The following is a 20,000-nucleotide window of genomic DNA, read 5'->3' as shown; positions in this document are numbered from 1 at the left end:
GGGGGGTCATGTCCCTGGTCTAGACCATGCCTGGTGGGGTGGGGGGGGGGGGGGGGGGGGTCATGTCCCTGGTCTAGACCATGCCTGGTGGGGTGGAGGGGGGGGGGGTCATGTCCCTGGTCTAGACCATGCCTGGTGGGGTGGGGGGGGGGGGGGGGGGGGGGGTCATGTCCCTGGTCTAGACCATGCCTGGTGGGGTGGAGGGGGGGGGGGGTCATGTCCCTGGTCTAGACCATGCCTGGTGGGGTGGGGGGGGGGCAGCCATTTTAATGCAACCCATCATTCTATTTTCAATGTTCATGAGTTAATGGACCGCTGTGGCTCAGTTGGTAGAGCATGGCGCTATCAATGCTTAGCTTGGGGGTTCAATTCCTGTTGGGACCATATATGCTCAAAATGTATGTATGTACTGTACTGGAAGTTGCTTTGGATATAAGCATCTGCTAAATGGCATTTATTTGTATTAACAGGTTTTGAGAAACCCCCTTTGAAGGTGCATAACAACTTCAGCTAAATTCATATCTCATACTTGTCATATGCAACTCATAGCCTGGGGAGGGATTCTACTAAGCCCTAATGGCACCTGTGGTATTCTGCAATATTCAAGCATATTCAAGTTAAGCCAGTCCACCAAGAGTATGGTTTTATAAATACTCTTATGTAAGTACTGATTAATGGTACAAGCATCATTACATTACATCATTACATCATATTTCTTTCTTTCTTTCTGTCTTTCTTTCTTATTTCCTTTCTTTCTTCCTTCTGAAACTGTGTTTTTATGTTAAACTGTGTGCAAACAGCAATCAAAGATACACATAAAGTGGTACAGTATATGTGATTGCATTTTTCACTCCAGGGATGAAAGCTTCACTGTGTACTTTCACATCCATTTTACCTTCAGTAATAATCAACCAACTGAAAATCTGATTCATAAAATATGAGATTTATATTGACTGTATCAGTTCTTTAGCGAGATTAATGTTTACGGAGCTACTATAATATTGTACAGTAGAAAGTATTACTGCTCTTGAAGCAAAATATGTATTATTATTATTATTATTATTATTATTATTATTATTATTATTATTATTGTTATTATTGTTATTATTATTTGGTGCAGTGATTCTCATTTTATATACTCATATTACTCTCTGTGTCATATATATATATATATATATATATATAGAAAGATAGATAGATAGATAGATAGATAGATAGATAGATAGATAGATAGATATTGCCTTTCTTTTCTCTCACTTTTCCCTCATATTGTTTTAGACCTCTCTCTCCCTTGCCTTGTCCCGAACTCCTCCTTTCATTCCTTCCCTCCTTTCTTCCCTCCTTCCCCCTGACTGTGTTATCTGCCACCGCTCCATTCCCCTGCTCCCTGATACTCCCTGACTCAGTAGCTTTCATTTTCATGATAATCCAGAGACACTGGTGGACTGCGAAATCGCTTTTACTGCCTTTTCTTTTCCCCTCTCTCCGTTTTTTTCCCCCACTGGTTTATCTCTTTTCCTTGGGGCTTTATTTTGCTCTCTGTAATTAAATGTCATTTCCAGCTCTCTCCGGGTTTTTTTGAAGAAAGAAAAGTTTATTTTATTATTATGTGATCATTGTCAAAACAGAATGGAGGCTCAGTCTGTATCTCTGTCTCTTTATGAAATGGAACATGTTGAGGCGCCACATCCCACCGCCACCTTGCTCCTAACAGTAAAAACAATACCATCATTCATTCGAGAGAGTCTTTTATTCATTTTATGAAAGAGTCACTATAATCTTGTGTGACTCATATAGTATCTAGATTTCATATTCTTGGTCTTTAAAGTTCATTGCCATAGTAAAGACACCTTTTGTCCCACACTATATTTCCAAATGTTTAATATTAACAATTCTAGTAATAGTTACAAGTGTTGCATTAGTATGCAGTATTGCAGATGTAATAAAATATGATCTTCTGTAGGAACTCTTTGGGAGACTCTCGCAATTTAGGTCAATATACAGCACACTTCACTTTAGATCTCTCATCTCAATTCAGGATGCTACAGTGTGTAGAAATGGTTTATCAAAAACATTTTTGTATTGTCTCACTTGAAAGGAAATCGAACATTTGAGTAAAATCAGACAAGAAAGACCAATCCAAAAGTCCTCTCCCAGCTCTGAAGTAATATGTGGTGTAAGCAGAAAGCAAGAAAAATCAAAATCCATTGGCGCTATACTATCTCCTAGTCTCAGACAGGGGAGGCTGGTGGAGGTAGAAATCAGAGGACGGGCTCATTGTAATGCATGGAATGGAACAAGGAATGGTATCACACGTGTCACGTGTTTGATACCATTCCTCATTCCGTTCCCTGCATTACAATGAGGCTGTCCTCCGATTTCTACCTCCACTAGCCTCCCCTGGTCTCAGTGCATGTGTGTGGTGCAGTGGGAGGGGAATGGTACATTTGACTCCCTTCAGTGACAGCAGATCAATGCACCAGGAGAGGGCCAGCTAGAAATGAATTGATTGTCACAAATAAAACTCCAATTAAACAAACGAACAAGCCTGCAAGTGCTCTCAGACAAGCTGCCTTCAAACTCTCTATCACTCCCTGGGGGAGGAGGCTGCGTGTCAGGGGCAAGGAGGCGGGCAGGCATGGGCTGGAGGGCTGGAGAGCTGGATGTCTGGCTCAATGTTTCCTCTGGACATACTTGAGTGGAGAGGAAGGACGTTAGCTGGATAAATGGGAGTGTGAGTGAACTGAATATGGAGGGGCAACCTATCAGAGGGCACATTGATCCAAGCCTTCCTAACGATGAAAAGAGATCTTAATTGTGGCTGTCAGTGACATATCAGAAGTCAATTCTGGTTGACACCCGACCTTCCGTATTTGATAAGTGCATATGAAAGCTCTTTTGGTCTCACTGCTTCATCGAACATGCTCTTGGATGAGTAGCTCTCACTGCATGCACTTAGGTCTGGCTTGCTCCTCCACCAACAGTGAACAGCATCTAAAGATGCTTTTTGCTCATATAGACCACCAAATTAAGTTAAAGATGATTAATGTTTCACATCCCCCAGAGAAGGCGCGTGCTCTGGTTTCTCTCTTTCTCCTCTCATCTCGACTCTCTGGTAATAACATTTTCTTCAGCATCCTCTATCTCCCATGTCCCGTAATCAAATTGTAATTTTTTCCTGTTAAATTTCCCTGCATCATACATATGTATATAAGATTTGACCAGAAAAAATCACTCCATCTTCAGCACAACTGTAGTGCTTACAGAGACTATCCCCCCACCTCCCCCCACCACCATCACCACCTCCCAAAATAAAGTGACAAATAAAAGGAAGAAAAAGTAATTTTGTGCTGATTATCTTAGCTTTGAAAGGTTAGAGTTGTATATTGCGCTATTCCAAAATAAGAAATGCTGCTTCCCATCAATAGACTTGTCACTTTGAGCTGAACTTCGAGCTTTTGAGTGAGATTATTAGGTTGATCTGAAGAACACACGTACATCACATCCTGAACTATTTCTGTCAGTGTAAAATGATTACATCATCAGTAGGTTTTATGAACTGTAGAGAACTGTATCTGACTGAATCTCAGTTGCTTTGATCTTTTAACGGTACCCTAATATGACCTTGTGCCTAACCTGCTCTCCTCTGCTAGAGGTGTATCATAATCACAAAAATAAATTAAATTCTTACTGTCTTACTGACATCTAATACCTTTAGAATAGGAAGCAAGTCATCAAATATTTAAAAATGTGTTTCAATATTTGTCTTTTTACATTAGAAATCGGTCCCCGTTAACTACACATATCCTCTTCCTCGCCAGGGTCATGTTGAGGTGGAGTTCAGCGTCAGGGTGTGATGATGTCAGTGGTTTGGGCGGGATATTAGGCTGACACTGTGTTGCCTCCCACAAATGACTGTACATATGCTTCCAGCTAACCGTCTGCTCAACAACTGGCTTTCATGTCTTATAGACGAAATGGGAAGGAATTGGAGGCGCAGGAAATCCGGCTATCATTATTCATCTGAGCCTTCTCCTCTGATTCCTCCATTTCGTTTGAATCCCACCTACCCAAACTCATGATATGTTTCTAGAAGACCCTCTCCGGAAGATTTTGTTCTCCCTTCTCAAACTTTTTGAAAGCTTGAATTTTTTTTTTCCAGACGTACGGCATGAGCTGGTATGGAGTGTTACGACCAAGCCCGATGGTCACAACAAAAAGGGGAGTCCACACATGATCAAGGGTTAAAGTAATATATTTATTAACTTAAAGAATAAACAACATAAGAATGTAAGGTGAAGTCTGTATAATCAGTAGTGTGTGTAGTGTAGGGATGTTGGATGATGTGAACAAAACAAAGAGGAACAAAACCAGAAGCCAACCTGCCCGTGGGAGAAGAGAGAGCTAAAATGGCCGATGGGGTTCACTATATGAAGCCTGTAAGCCACACCTGCACAGGTGAACAACATTTGCCAACAACCCTCCCAGCCCCGCTCACACTGGCTCCCTGAACCAGATAGGCAGCCAACAGGGAAACCAGCTGACAGAGAGAGAGAGAGGGTTGTCACACTAGAGATGAGGTACATGTGGAGATAGCTGACATCTATGTTGACGGCTTTCAGTGTGAGCCAACCGTGGCACGTATGGGTTACACATTGACGTATTTTTCTCCCTACTTGGCTTATCCTCAGTAGTGAAGTCGTTCTATATTACCCATGTTTGATTTTAATTCTGTGAGTCCACTGCTCTCCTCCTCCTTGTCAAGGGATCCAGGGGACCACCCGTGCCTGATAAAAAAATCCTTATCAAGTCGTTATCCAGTCGATAGTAATTCATCAACATCTTTTTTTTCTGCCACAGGTCAATAGACTTCCAGTCATTTCACCTTGATCAATCCACCTTAAAATCAGCCCTCGAGACATGGTAATGAATGGCCACACGAAAAGAAACATTAATTGAATGACTAAATACATTACCAGCTGTACTGAATAATGACTGTACTGCCGTGACAAACGGCAGTATGGGGTTGTTATTGGGTTTTAGTGATTGATTTCGAATGAGCAGAGCTTTGGCACAAAACTGTCTGTTCCACCGCGCTGGTTCTGAATTAGGAAAGACAGGAATTGTTCTCGCATGACTAGTCGCCAACCGTAGGCTGAGCTCTACATTTTGGAGGTTTTGTTTTGCTTGTTTGTTGGTTTGTTTATCCATTAGGAGAATAGTTTAAAACTCTATTTCCCAACGCATCCCTCAGGGGAAGTGTCTTCAACCCTGAAGAAAAACTGTAGTTCTTACCATCACCTCCTTGTGACAGCTGCACAATAGTACTGTGGGAAAGAGACAAGCTTGATGTCTGTGTGTGTGTGTGTGTGTGTGTGTGTGTGTGTGTGTGTGTGTGTGTGTGTGTGTGTGTGTGTGTGTGTGTGTGTGTGTGTGTATGTGTGTGTGTGTGTGTGTGTGTGTAACAGTGATGTGATTGATAAGACATGAGAGAGAACAGGGAAGATTTCCAGTCAGTCACCTCTGTGAATAACCACCTACTGTAGACTGTGGATTGAAGGGATGTAGGGAAAAAGCTGTCTGAACGAACCAAAGCCCCCATCAATTAACTTACATAGAAGAGTCACTTTACTGTGTAAAATAAGATTGACAAGAAAGTAAGGGCATTAAAAAAAATAGCCGGTTTGTGTCTGGAATCAAGGGATGAAATGCAACACATCCAACAACCGGCATAGCAAGGGAGAGTAGTGGAGGCAGACATCGGAGGACAGGCTCATTGTAATGTATTGAATGTGTGTTTGATACTATTCCTCATTCCATTCCATGCATTACAATGCATTCCAGAAGCCTCCACTGCTGCATATACATGACATGAGAAGGCTACAGATGCACATAGTGAACTGAAGTCAAGCCAGGAATGTAACAGAGCTCTGCTGTATAGTCCCAATGCTAGCTATTGCATTGTGCCCCTTACTGTACATTTATAGTAAAAAAAAAAAAAAAAAAATGTTTATTATCAAAGAAGACTCAGATTTTAAATGTTGAGTATTTTCAGTGCTTAAGTGAGTTTATTCAGATCATAAACACTATGAAACCTCAAACATAGCTCCATCCTGTTGTGCTTATTGGATGCTGTTGAGAAGTCTTTATCCAGTCTCTCTGCCTAACGCCCTCTCTCTCAAGAAAGATTATGAAAAATGTAAATGTTGAGTATTTTTTGTGTTTGAGTGAGTTTATTCTGACCATAAACACCTCCTGTATACAGTGCCTTCGGAAAGTATTCAGACCTCTTCACTCTTTCCACATTTTGTTGTGTTATAGACTCAATTTAAAATGGATTAAAAGAATTTGCCATCAATCCACACACAATACCCCAGAATGACAAAGCAAAAACTGGTTTTTAGAAATGTCAGTAAATGTATTAAAATTGAAATACAGAAATACCTCATGTATAAAAACAAAGATATTCATTCCAAAATTACATGAACTATTATTAGTAGTATTATTATTATTATTCTTGCATTAAGACTCAATTCAACTTATTGAGTGATTTGTTGATGACATTTTTGCATTTTAGCTAATTGTGAGTGTCAACAACAGCTTCCAGCTAATGTACAAGACTGGGTGTTCCTCACCTCCTTGTAGCTGTGATAGGACAGCACCCACCCCTGTTTCGGACGCATCGGTCTGCACCACCAGTGGTTTGGAGAAGTCCGGGGTCACGGGTCCTGTGCTCCCTTTAGGTCCTGGAAGGCTTTCTCCGTCTCCTCGGTCCACGTCACCTGGGCGGGCAGACGGCTCCTGGTCAGGTCCCTCAGGGGGCAGGCCAAGTGGGGAATAAACCTCCAGTAATAACTTGTTAACCCCACGAATGTGCGTACCTCCTTCTTGGTGAGGGGGCGGGGCCAGTTTCGTATCGCCTCCACTTTCTTCACCTGGGATTTTACACTTGATTTGTGACGTGAACACGGTTCCCTGGTCAGTTAATATCTCGTCGGGGATACCAACCCGGGAGAACAGCATGACCAACTTGCGTGCGATTCCTTTGGTTGCCATGGTGCGCAGGGGAATGTGTACCTGGTGGCATAATCCAGGATGTATTGGTGTCCTTGGGTGCTCTTGGGTAGCGGCCCCACCAGGTCCATTGCGATCCTGCTGAAAGGAACTGAAATAATGGGTCGGGGAATTAAAGGGCTGCGGAAGTGTGGTTTTGGCACCACCTGCTGGCACTCTGCGGCAGTAATCCTCCACTGCTCTCTTCACACCAGGCCAGTACAATCGGGCCTTGATCTGGTCTAAGGTCTTCCCCACCCCTAGGTGAGCCCCTAGAAGGTGGGAGTGTGCCAACTGCAGTACAGATTGTACAAAGGGACGGGGCACCAACAACAACTCCACATATTCGGTGTTCTTCTTCACAACCTGATACAACAATTTATTCTTTATGGCAAAATGGTGGTATGTGATCTGTCTTACCCCCTCCATGGGCCTTCCGTCCACCATGGTCACCTGCTGGAGAGCGCTGGCCAGGTTGGGATCCTCCAGTTGGGCCATCCCGAACCGGCCCGCAAATGAGGCTGGCTTGTGGTCCACCGGGAACAGGTCGCCCAGACTCGCCTCACCTTCCTCCCGTCTTGCTTCCCCCCTGAGTCCCTCTCAGAGCAGGGGTCTGAAGCCTGGTGGTCCACTTCCTGTAATGCACACATCCAAGCCTCACTCCTTCTGGCTGGCCTCACGCCTCTCCGGCTTCTTTCCCTCAGTTCCCACGGTTCCCCCCCTGTCTCTGGACATACTGGCCCACAATTGGCGGAACATCAGGGAATCCCTCCCGATAAGGACCGGCACTGGCAAGTTCGGGACGACTCCCACTGGTCCCGTGTACTGTCCCTTTGTGGTCTGTAGGTGGAGGAGGGTAGTGGGGTAGTCCTTGGTCTCACCGTGTATGCATGAGATGGCCACGGTGTCAGTCAGGTTCGGGGACTGGGCGAGGTCAGATCGGATCAGGGTAACCATACTCCCGGAGTCCAAGAGTGCCGTGGTGTCTTTTCCGTTGGCTCTTACCGGGGTGACAGGGGAAGGACCACTCTCCTCAGCCCAGCATGCCATCAGCAACCTGCAGGGGTGCCCAGTGGCTACCTCACTGGCTGAGGACGAAGCCATCGGGACATTGCGGCTCGGACAGGTCCAGGCGATGTGCCCTGGCTCGCCACACTCATAGCACTTCCTGCTGTCCATGTTCAGGAAGGGCCGTCGTCTCAGGGAGCTGGCTTTTGGTGTCCCTCCATCCTTGGCTGGGGTGCAGGCGTGGTCTTCTGTCCTTTTCCACTCCTTCAGGCAAGTGGTGGATTCCGCCTTCAGTGGTCATCCGCTGCGCAGGACTCCAAAGCCACCTGTTGACCTTCCACCAGTTCTACCAGCTGATTTGCACTCTGCGAGTTGGCTTGGCTTGCTAACTTTTTAGCTTCGTATGGGAGAGAGTGTAGAAATTTGTCCATGACCACTTTCTCAATGGTCATGACCGTCAAGGGTGCAGCAGTTAGCCAGCTCTTGGCCAGCCTAATCAGATCATGTATTTGCGATCGGGGGGACGCTGTAGCATCATACGCCCAATCATGATCTCTTTTTTCAGCCCCTCATAGTGCGTCACCTGTTCAACCCTGATAGGCCTTCTGTGTTGCATCTGACAGGAAGGATGCTAGCAGGCTGGCCCAATGCTCCGGGGGGCATTTCTCCCTAACCGCCATCCTCTCGAAGGTCTGGAGGTAAGCCTCAATGTCGTCAGTCCCTGTCTGCTTCAGTATTACCATATTGGGGGTGGGACATGGAACTGCTGCGCCTGCAGCCACACTGGTAGGGGCAGCTGTCAGTGCCTCCAGCAGCTCCTGATGTCTAGCCTGCTGTGCCATGTTCGCCTCCACTAGCTGTTTCACCAACACTTGTGCTCCATGTCTGTTTAGTTATTTAACTTAGTGTAACTTGTGCCAGCATTCTCCACCAAATGTAGCAGGCTCAAGGGTGTGGTGTTTCCACGCCTTCAAATTCGATAACAAATCCACACACACAAAGTACAATTCAAAGGGGGGGGGGGGGAAACATCCAAGGGGGGGGGGTGAATTCAGCAATCCATTTAAAGTCCACAATCCTTACTCAAAATCCTTTGTCCGTTATCCAGGGGTAGTCCAAAAGCGGGTCCTCAGCAAAAACAGTTCGATACAGAGGGGGGTAATCCGACAGTCCAGTTCACTACGGGTAATCACACAGATACTTTCTCTCCCTGTTGGGCAGCCCGCTTCCTCTTTTATCCCCAAGCCCTGGTGCTTAATGATCCATAGGTTTGCTTCGTTGGGGAAGGAATCCATATAAGGCTCGGGGGTGGAGGCTGCAAGATACCTCCCTTAAATTATCACTCCCCGCACCGCTCCCTGCCATCTGCAACACGATGTTGTAGGAATTGCACAATATGTGCTTACAGAAAGCCACATTTTGCTAGAAGAGGAACACACCCTCCACCCAAAGTTGGATTCTGCATTTCAGCGATACTGTCGTCGTCGTCGTCGTCCCCCCCCCCCACACACACACACATTTAGAATCAAACCTACACCCATGTGATTATTTTTTCAGTCTCTTTCTAACCCTCTGTCTCCCCTCTGTCTCCTCAGGTGCAGGGACTGGAGAAGCAGGTGGCCAAGTCTCTCGACTACCCAGGCCTGGGTCCTGCTGGATCAGTCATGAAGACCCTTCCGTACGGCATGGGAGGGGGAGTCGTGGGGGGGGCAACAACAGGGGGAGTCAAACCACCATACCAAACCTCTCGCATATTCTCCACCATTGACAACACACCTATTAAGACCAAGCCTCCTACATATAGCTTCTTAAACCCGTACGACTGGGCCCGGAACCAGTCCCTCCTCCTGGACCAGACAGGGTACCGCTCCAAGCGCAAGCCCTCGCTCAAGACAGCCATGAAGACCAAGAAGATCTTCGGCTGGGGGGATTTCTACTTCAACGTCAAAACCATGAAGTTCAGCCTACTGGTCACAGGCAAGATAGTGGACCACATCAACGGGACATTCACAGTCTACTTCCGCCACAACTCCTCCAGCCTGGGTAACGTGTCAGTCAGCATCGTGCCCCCGACCAAGGTGGTGGAGTTTGAGGTTCTCACGCAGAGGCAGCACCCACACCAGCCTGAGATCCAGATCCAGCAGCCACACCAGTCCACCATCGACCCCAAAGAGATAAAGACCTTCAACTGCAGAGTGGAGTATGAGAAAACCGACAGGTCCAAGAAGTCCAAGCCCTGCCTCTATGACCCGTCTCAGACGTGCTTCTCGGAGCACACCCAGTCCAACTCCGCCTGGCTGTGTGCCAAGCCCTTCAAAGTCATATGTATCTTCATCTCTTTCTTCAGTATTGATTATAAGCTGGTTCAGAAGGTGTGTCCGGACTACAACTTCCAGAGCGAACACCCCTACTTTGGATAAAGTGATGAGAGGAAAGAGAATGAAGGGACTGATGATCATGTTGGTGTGTTGGAGACACAGTTGTTTCCGCTCTCAACCTACTTTGAATTGTGGATTTAAATATTAAGAGGTGGTTTGAATCACGGATGGATGGCGGATAACATGGGCTGATTTTTCCAACGACAAACCTTTGTATTAGTTGATTTTGATTTTCGGTGTAAATATTGTACAAAGAACTCTACAGCTCTGCGTTTAGATATTGGTTATATTAGTGTAATTTATTTGTCTGTTGGAGAATTAAATTCAATCTTCAATTGCAAGCTGGGAAGGAAGTGTGATTTTGGTATACCTGAATGACCTCTGACTAGGAATTGAATGACCCTTGACCTGGAAGTGATGTGTCATGCTGTTCTTGTATGGCATTAGGTTACAGTAGACTGTTATCATGTTTCAGTCCTACTTTTCAAATACTGGATATAAGAGAGATATTATGTATGAGAAATGCTATGCTGGGTATGCATACAATATATGACAAAGCACATTAAAGTCTCTTTAACTGTTGTTGTTTTTTTACTGGGCAATGGGATATTTGCAAACATTCCTAAAACAAGCATAATGAAACACTCGTTTACAGCCTTAGGATATAGAAAAACATCAGCAGATGATCATCTTGAGTATCCGGAAAGCATTCAGTTAGATTTATGCCCAGTGAATTTATTGTGTGTCATATATATATTTATATTAGTATCCTTTGTATTGACATGTATTTATTTGCCTGGAAAGAAACTAAAGATGGTGCTAAATAATTCAAAACTAATTACCAGCCAGAAGGTTATGGGATGTCAATTGAATTTATTTCACTTTTATTTAATCTCATGAAAATGCATATTTCATATTTCAATAAATACAAGACTATAATGTATACACAAATCAATGTAAATAGCACCAATGTATATATTATATTGGACATACAGCACATATTGCTTGAAAATGTGTACAAACAGTAATTGCAACAGTGTTTATGTAATATATGACCATATAGTTTCAGATACATCAATACATTCACAAGAGAACAGACAGTGAGCCATGTAAGTTGCTGGCCTGGACAATTCAACACATTTTCTTACACACCTTTATGTGTGGCCATGAGTTGTTGTTGTTGTATCATTTCGTCCATCATAAATCCAAGATGTAAAGTCAAAACCCCAGAAAAAAGGTCAGGCAAATATTTATACGCAGTCCCCAAGGACTTTTATGCCCTACAACCCACATAATCTTGTTCCACCTTGCACCCATGGGGAAACTTGTCAAGATGTTCATGTCTTTCTCTGTGTAATGCTATTACAATGTTTCTACAATCTCACATCACTCTCTCAGTCTCACCCCACATTCAGGCAAATAGTCAGTTTTTCTCAGTTCTTCTGATGAAGATTGGAGTCTCCCGATTTTCATTAAATAACACAGTCAATGGTAATTGAATCTTCATCTTGCTGCTGCTCAATATCCTATTATGTTATTGATCAATGACATTCAGATGGACCGTGTGTGTGCGTGCGTGCGTCCGTGCGTGCGTCTGTGCGTGCGTGTGTGTGTGTGCGTGCGTGTGTGTGTGCGTGTGTGTGTGTGTGTGTTGTGCTCCATTCCCATGTGTCCTGGGAAACCGATCTGGACACACAGGACACAGAGATTGATGTAGTTCCACTATTGTGGCTTTGGTGTCTGGGAAGGGTATTCTTATTTACCTGTGTGTGTGTGTGTGTGTGTGTGTGTGTGTGTGTGTGTGTGTGTGTGTGTGTGTGTGTGTGTGTGTGTGTGTGTGTGTGTGTGTGTGTTGAATCAATATCAGCCAAATAAATATACTCGTATACTCAGGTCATGCACAAAGCAGTTGTTGTTGTTATTTTAGTGCATACATTCTGTGATATTGCATTCCCTCCGCATATTGAAGCAGAGCAGTCTAGGCCTACACTGACTCAAAGACCCTTGGGGCTCGACAGAGTGCACAACTGTCCTTTCAGCCTGTGACATTTGCTGAATTTTATAGAGCAACATTTCTTTTGATTATTACAAGCAAGGTGAGTTCACAGTTGCCATGCATTGTGAATTATAAACATTGCCTTATTGCACATTTAATAGCCATACTTTAATAGCCAACCATGAAATGAGGAATGATGATGTTGAAACCATGTAGTCTGATATTTTTATCTACATTTTTGTTTAAAAGGTATTACTAACAAAGAAGATGATGATAGATCATGATAACATTTATATTTTTGCATTTGTGGGTATTTCTAAGCCGAATAAGCAACAACTAAAGAAAGATAAGCAACAACTAAAGAAACAATTGGCTGTATACAGTACAAAACACAAATAGACACACTCTCTAAGGGTAGGGGGAGACGGTAAGAAAGGATTTATGTATCCTCTTTCACTCCTAATTCCTAATTCACTCCACTCACACGACACCAATGTAAAAAATTACATCACATTCTTGTGTACTGTTGTCAAACTACGACTCCCAAACACCCTTTCGGCACAACGCAAGCGCAAGTCATCAACTTCAAAACAGCCTTTCCCTGCCTGGCCCTCTCAAACTGTGGTGGGTTGCCTGATCGTGTGGCTCTAACTGCCTCTTGAGAACATCCAACATGCTGACACTGACATTAAGGCAGCTTGCACGGGTAAGTATCATTAGATTCTGCCTAATTGATAGTTTTAGCAAATGTTCTCGTCCTCTTGTTTTGTAGCAAAATACAAAAGATTCGTATGCTAGCTAGCAAATGCATTGAATGGGATGAGTAGCGAGCTAGGCAGTTAGCTAGTAGTAATACAATCAAGTCGGACACATCCAGCCACGTTTGCACTTTGGTGGTAGCCTTATAATAGCTTGCTAGTTAGCTAGCTTCTTCCGAAGCAAGGGTGGTCTAATACAATGTATACATCCTGTATAACTGAATAGCAGAGCCAGGTCAAGCTAGCTTAGAACCAGTCTAGTAGTACTAGTACGAGTGGGTAGCTAGTTGTTTTATCTGTCTGGTTGCCCCACATGCTTGGCATGATATACAACCGGCTGTCACTGATATCTACGGGACTGTAACTTTGATAGTACCGTTTCAACTAGCTTGCATTCTCATACTGCATTGGTGTTTGACCTGTTATTTCCGAGATGTATGGTGAAATAGTATGGGGTGCTGTAAGGCGGCAGCACTAACAATGACGATGATGCAACTGCCTGGAGTCTGTTTCATCATGTCAGTGTGCATTGACATCTAGTAACACCGAAATGCAACATGTATTTATTCCTGCAGTGTCACTGCAGCTAACTTTATGATTAGTGTCAGACTGTTATCTTGAGCTGTCAACAAATCATTGTAAAGATTGTCATTGTGCCTCACAACAGTTTTAGATGTGAAGCATTTATACTAGGCTGTTGAAGTTTTCGTAGTTTGCATGGATGAACTGTCATATGCATAGGGATAGGGAACAAGTTAAAAAAGGTGGTTTGTAACTCTTTAACGATAGTTGTATGTAAGGAAACAAGGTAAATAGTATTATTAATAATATTTATTTTATTTATTTTTTTGGACACTTGTAGATGTGTCTCGTAGTACTGTAGCTGAAAGCTCAAAGTTCAAAACACATTTCTTGCCAGAACATGTCAGCAGATATTTGAAGGGCAACTTTACAGTGACTAATAATTGCACCACTCAGCTTGTAATAAGCCATAAATCTTGTTTTTGATTATGAGTGTTACAATTGCGTTCCCAGGGTAGCTTTGATAAATATCTTTGATATGCAAGTTTTAGATGACAGAGACAGCTTGTGCATTCACCTGGTAAGCTATTGATTGGTTAGTTTACAAAAATCAGCCCTTTTACAAAAGACACAAGGGTAGTAAAAGTATTGAAAAAAGTATGAATGCATTTACTGTAGGCCTATTGATTGGGAAATGCATGAGAACAACGGTAAGGCTCCCCTCGCTATAACGTAGCCTACTTGAGTTAGGTGAATTATAGTTTGTTTTAACTCTTAATTTAATCTACCCTGTTTTTTCTTTTGTTTGTGAATGTGATTGAAAGAGTCACAGTAATATCACAGTAATAACTGGAAAGTTTCAAATGGAAAAGATTCCTAATAGTTTTACATCTTACAATCTGGTCTGGTGCCAAGACCAGGTTGTGTGAGGCCATTCGTGCCCTCTTTCAGGTTCCTATTAGTGTGAGGCACATGCTTGCATGCTTCTCCTAATAATGTTAATCAATACGGCGTGCATCTTAATGCAATTTCCAAAACCTCACGAGTGTCCTCTTTTGTGTGTGTGTGTGTGTGTGTGTTCGTGCATGTGTGCACGGCTTCACTGCACATTTTGATTTAGTTTGTCTATGTTTTAGGGCCTAGACTACCTTGTGTGTTTTCTTAGGCAATCTCTCAAGGCTATGCTTCATATCACTCACTCTTGGAACACAGTGAAACTTCTGCACAGTCCCACAAAGTAGCGAAGTAATTCGTAGGTGGCCATGACACACATAGTCAGGCATGTCTGAGGAGAGCAAGGGGCTCTAGCCTTGTAGGTCACATTCTCCACATTCTGGCCAGTAACAACATGTTAAAGACAGTGGTGTGTAGGACTGGGCTTAGAATTGTCAAACTGGTATACCGGCCCTCCAAAATACCCCGGTATACGGTAATACCGTTAAGCGGACTTTCATCATGACTCAAACTTGTAGCAAATCTACAGCAAGACGTTTCTCTCTCTCTCTCTCTGTCAGATGAGTTATTGATCATGCCTTTTGAAGCTTGCGTGCAAGTTTAGTTGAGACAGCTTATTAAACAAACGTTGGTGGGTACTGTATAATAATGGCAAAGTACAGGCGGAGACAGTCTGGATGGTACTGATGGGGGGGGAAAAAAGAGGGTATAAGCTTAAAAACAGTGCTGCTTGAAAGTATGTGAACCCCTTGTGCATGTTATTCATCCGGTAATACCTTACATCTGCCCAACGCTAGTGGTGTCTAGCCTAGCCGTCTCTGGGCTGCTCTGTGGCCTTGTGTTTCTACTCTAGGGCAACGTATGTCCCTTATCAGCCTGCTTCCAGAAGAGGTCCTTAAACATGGTTACTCAACAATGCGCTTGTTGATGTTTCACATGTCATTGCTTTTATACAAGCCAAAGCTCAGTTCAGTCCCCAGCCAATGGGCTGAGCTGTCTGTGTGCACACCCCCTCCCCTGCCTCAAAGCCCTGCGTGACTCCGGGTGAACCTGGCTGGTGGACAGACTGCATAACATTAGCCAGCCAGCCATTCAGTGTAGTGAGATGTTTTGAAGTATTTGAGCTTTTTGCTTGATATTCATGCTTATGTGTTTAGAATACATTTCTTCTTATCTTATGCCAGCATGGCCGAGCTAGGTCTATAGGTTGAATATATTACATAGCAAACCTTCATTGAATAATAATAATAATAATTATTATTATTATTATTTATTACATTTATAAAGCGCTTTTCATTATACAAGAATAATCTCAAAGTGCAAACCTAGGCTACTTAGGATTTGTCTTAGTTTTTTATAGTACCATCTGAATCTACAGATCTTAGTCAGGACTGCTATGTTACAGTTGAGTTGATTTGCATTTTCTTGTCTGAGTCTCAGCGACAAAGGGTGAAATGAGAGGGAGAGAATGCCAATGTTGTAACCAGGGAAGCAATATTCTCTTCTCTGCTGTTTTAGGCCCCGGAGTGCCTCACTGAGGAGTGGCTTCTGTTAATGTCAGGAGTAATAACAGTGTTATTACACAGGTATGGGGGTAACGTCATGCAGCCTAGATCCTAGTTTCCTAGATCCATTGTTCTATTATCACAAACCATCCAGTTGGTTGACAGTTGGTCCTCACAGGTTTACATTGGATGTAGCTAGCTAAGCTATTGGATGTGCTTCTTTTTAATGGCCTTCGCTACAACTGGAAGTGTTACTATTGCAAGGACGATGATGGCGATAATATCTTAGAGTCCCTCCTGGAGATTGCCTCGCTCTATCTCTGTGGCTTCTGATTGTTCCGTGACATTCCCTTGGCCTAAATGGAGTGGAGTCCATCGGAGACGTCCTCGTCCACCGTCCCCTGTCCCCCTCCCTTCACCCTGGCCAGATTTCTCTGCCTCGTGTCATTCTGGAAGAATCAGAGGGCAATTTGTAACGGCAGTTCTCCTATTAGTCAGTGACAGGGCAGGGGGAGCGTGTGTCAGTCTGACTGATACTGTCGGCCCTGTTGACACTTCTCCCTTGCCCTCTTTCCGTCTCTTCACTCGCTTTTTTGCCATCCGTGTTACAAGGGCCTGATTGTTGTTTCGAACGGGGCTGATGGACAGCAGTCATCTGTAAAATTGACTCCTCTTCGGGAGCCAGGGGGAAAGTGGTCAAAATAATAAGGAGCTAAATGAAATGATTCTCTCCTCCTCCTTTTTTTCTTCTTCTTCTTTCTTCTTCTCCTCCTTCTTCAGCTACAGATGCTAGGCCTGCAAGACGTCAGCCAGAAATGACAAGCTAACCAGCGCATCAACATCACACAGCTGTGTTTGTGATGCCTCCCCCATGTATACGGTTAGGCTACGGTACTCGATGCACTTCCTCTCTCGCTGCCAAGTTTCGTCTTTTTGAGTTCACCTTCAAAAAGACTGTAATCTGTCGTCTAAATATAGGCTCAGTGACAGATCTGGTCCTTGCTTCTTAGCTCTCACTTTTTGCCTGGATTAATTAATCATGTTGTTTATGAATTAATCTCCAATAATGATCTGGGGAGTGGGATGCAGGCCTCTAGGACTCGTCTTTGTGTCTGTAGCTGCCCAGCCAGGATGGAGGAGAGGTTGATGAGTGAGTGAGTGAGTGAGTGAGGGACTAATAAAAAGGCTGCAGGCACGGTGCCACTCGGCTCAGGCTGTTTAGCAGCTTAGGTTGACATGAGAGCTGGGGGGGGGGGCGGGGGGGGACGTCCTCAAGCACAGACACCCTTGTCTGCCAGTGCCTGCTGCTGAAGCAGGGGCTGCTGCTGCTGCTGCGCGCCGGCCTTGGGTGTCCCAGCGGAAACACAGACAGCGAAGGACGGGTCCCGTCAGTGTTTAATGACCCGTGTGATTTCTCTGTGTGGAACGTGTCCTCTGAGGCAGGCCGACCTGTCTCCTTAGGCCCTTATCTGTCGGCCCCCCAGCCCTCCCCAATCTCTCTCTGGCCCCCCCAGTCTCCCCCAGCAGCCCCCCCCCCCCCATGTCTCTCTGGCCCCTGGCTCCCCCAGGCTGACAGAAGGCCAGGGGAGCTGGGCCTCACGTTCGCCCATTAATGTGTCAACCTCCTCCCCTGACGACTCACCCCCTTGGCCACCCTGGAGAGGAGGAGGAGGAGGAGGAGGAGGAAGGGATGAGAGGAGAGGAAGATATCCTCTCAGCAGCACAACAAGAGTCGCTGGGGAGGAATAATTGCAGGCTGTCTCTGAGGAGTTTGTTCTTGCCGTTGAGTTTGAGGGTGATAAAGGCCTGACGTTTGTAATGGAGCACTGCCCCTTTAACATTGTTATGCTAAAGATTGATGCAGTATCCCAGAGTTAGAGAATGATGCTCATAAGTTTCAAATGTATCAAACGCAATTGTTCAGTCAAGCGTTATACCTACCTTGGCATCAAAGTGCAAGTGTCAAGTCATTACTATTTGGTTAGTCTCACATAGCCATACGTCCAAATCAAGCTGTTGTCATGCCTCCTGGCGAATTTTAGATTAGCCGATCTGGCTTGGATTCAACCTGGACGCAGCGATGGGAGAATGTGCTCGCAATTTCATTGGATGTTCCATTCCAAGAACCCTCCCCCCACATGCCCGCAGATGGTTGCTTGTTGTTATGTGTGTTGTCTTTTCCGATCGGGTAGGACTGTTTTGCAGAGAGTTGTTGCCCATGCTAGCTTGCAACATTGAAGCAAATGAAAAAACCGGAAGGAAAAATGGAATTCTTGCCAAAAGTGTGCTCTATACACAAAATGGAGTTGATGAAGTATTTGATTGGTTTGACATGTGGCGAGGTGTTTCCACCCTTTTTGTTTAGTAGCTGCTTTCTGCAAAGGATGAACTTTCCCCGAACTAGGAAAGCCTGGTCTCAACAAGGTTACATAATGGTTAACCAATAGACATGTAAATACTATTCTAGGCAAAAAGGTCACCTTGCTCTATCAGGGTTTTTCCTCTATAGAGAATCTAACATCTAATCTAATCTTCAGCCCGCCTCCGGAAAATGCCAATGGATGGACTCTGCCCCCATGCCCCCTGCTGCCTCCCCCCTTTTTGAGCCAGGAAAAGCCCCGTCTCTTTCCTATGAGATTGTTTACCTACAGCATGCAACTGAGAGAGGAGCTGTCCTCTTCCAGACACAGCAGGCTGTCGTTAGGGTGATTTAGTCACTAGGATAATAGGCTTGGCCCGGCGAAGACCATACCCTGGTCCAAAAGCATTGCTCTCTCGTCCCCTGAGTGCTTCTCCTATTGTTTGGGATGATGAAGTGACGAGGAGAACAGCCGTCCTAGCCTACATTCTTCACCTCCAGACAGGAGAGGACTCTGTCTCTCTCTCGTCTGGATGCCCATAACTGGTCACCATCACTGTGATAATTGGTTTTTAATAACACTATTAAGATAGTGTTGTACATCACCCTCCTGCATACCGGTACCGCTGAGACCGTAGCTAGGCGGGGGGGCCCGTGGCTAAAGGGTGATCATCATCACCACATTACAGTTGTTTAAGCCTAAGTGATGAGTGTGTTATTAATTTATTCATGTGTTTAATGTTTATTGTTGTGTGTATGATCTGCTTATCGCACACACACCCCTCCCCCCCCCCACACACACACACCACCACCACCACCACCAGTTTAGTTACTTTTCTGCCCTTTGTAATAAAGGAAATGTGGATCACGTGGCCTGTCTGCACTGCATGTGAGGGAGGGAGGGATCTGTTCTATTCCGCACTGTCTTTGCATGCAGGGGTAGAATAGAATACTTGGAATGGTAGCTGAATACTTTATTATCCATTAGGAAATGTCTCTGGAATGCATCGAGGCAAACCCGGCACACACAGTTCCGATCACAGGGAACCACACTGACAGCAGACAGATACAGATACAGATACAACACAGGTCGGGTCGTTCTAGATGTAGATAGTAGCCTATCGGACTACACAGGAGGGTATCTATCCGCCAATGTCCATGCATGCAGGGAAAGCCTGAGGCCTCTTCTTTTAATCCTCTCCAAAATGGAACCAACCTCCCTACCCAACCTCCCTCCCTCCTGTGAATAAACCACTGATCTGACGTGACTTGATTGGCGAAAGCCATGTACGCAGTGGAAAGCTCGCTTTGATCCCAATATGTTAGGACGATGATTAGCCTTAGGAAGGAAGGATGTATTTGTAAGTATTGGAACAGGGTCTGACTGCAGGATGGGAACAGAGGGAGAGCTGAAAGTGTTGACTCTGTGTGCTCTCCTCTGCACCCAGATGCTGAGGCAGGGAGAGC

At 44.7% G+C, this 20,000-nt stretch overlaps 2 protein-coding genes across 2 annotated transcripts in view; both read left to right on the top strand.

The window, feature by feature from the left end:
• nxph4 (neurexophilin 4) overlaps window positions 1–11,021 on the top strand; it is a 30,082-nt gene extending 19,061 nt beyond the window's left edge. The window contains exon 2 of the mRNA XM_083667874.1: window positions 9,657–11,021. Within this exon, the coding sequence (XP_083524000.1) occupies window positions 9,657–10,481 (825 nt within the window). The 3' untranslated portion in view covers window positions 10,482–11,021. The remainder of the gene's footprint in view (window positions 1–9,656) is intronic.
• Window positions 11,022–13,013: 1,992 nt separating this feature from the next.
• LOC310803525 (serine hydroxymethyltransferase, mitochondrial-like) overlaps window positions 13,014–20,000 on the top strand; it is a 20,337-nt gene continuing 13,350 nt past the window's right edge. Inside the window, exon 1 of the mRNA XM_083668337.1 lies at window positions 13,014–13,141. Coding sequence (XP_083524463.1) covers window positions 13,109–13,141 — 33 coding nt within the window. The 5' untranslated portion in view covers window positions 13,014–13,108. The remainder of the gene's footprint in view (window positions 13,142–20,000) is intronic.

This window comes from Argentina silus (genome assembly GCF_951799395.1).
Source record: "Argentina silus genome assembly, chromosome: 4".
Lineage (NCBI taxonomy): Eukaryota > Metazoa > Chordata > Actinopteri > Argentiniformes > Argentinidae > Argentina > Argentina silus.
The sequence above is the reverse complement of the archived record's forward strand: the minus strand, read 5'-3'. Positions and strand labels throughout refer to the sequence as shown.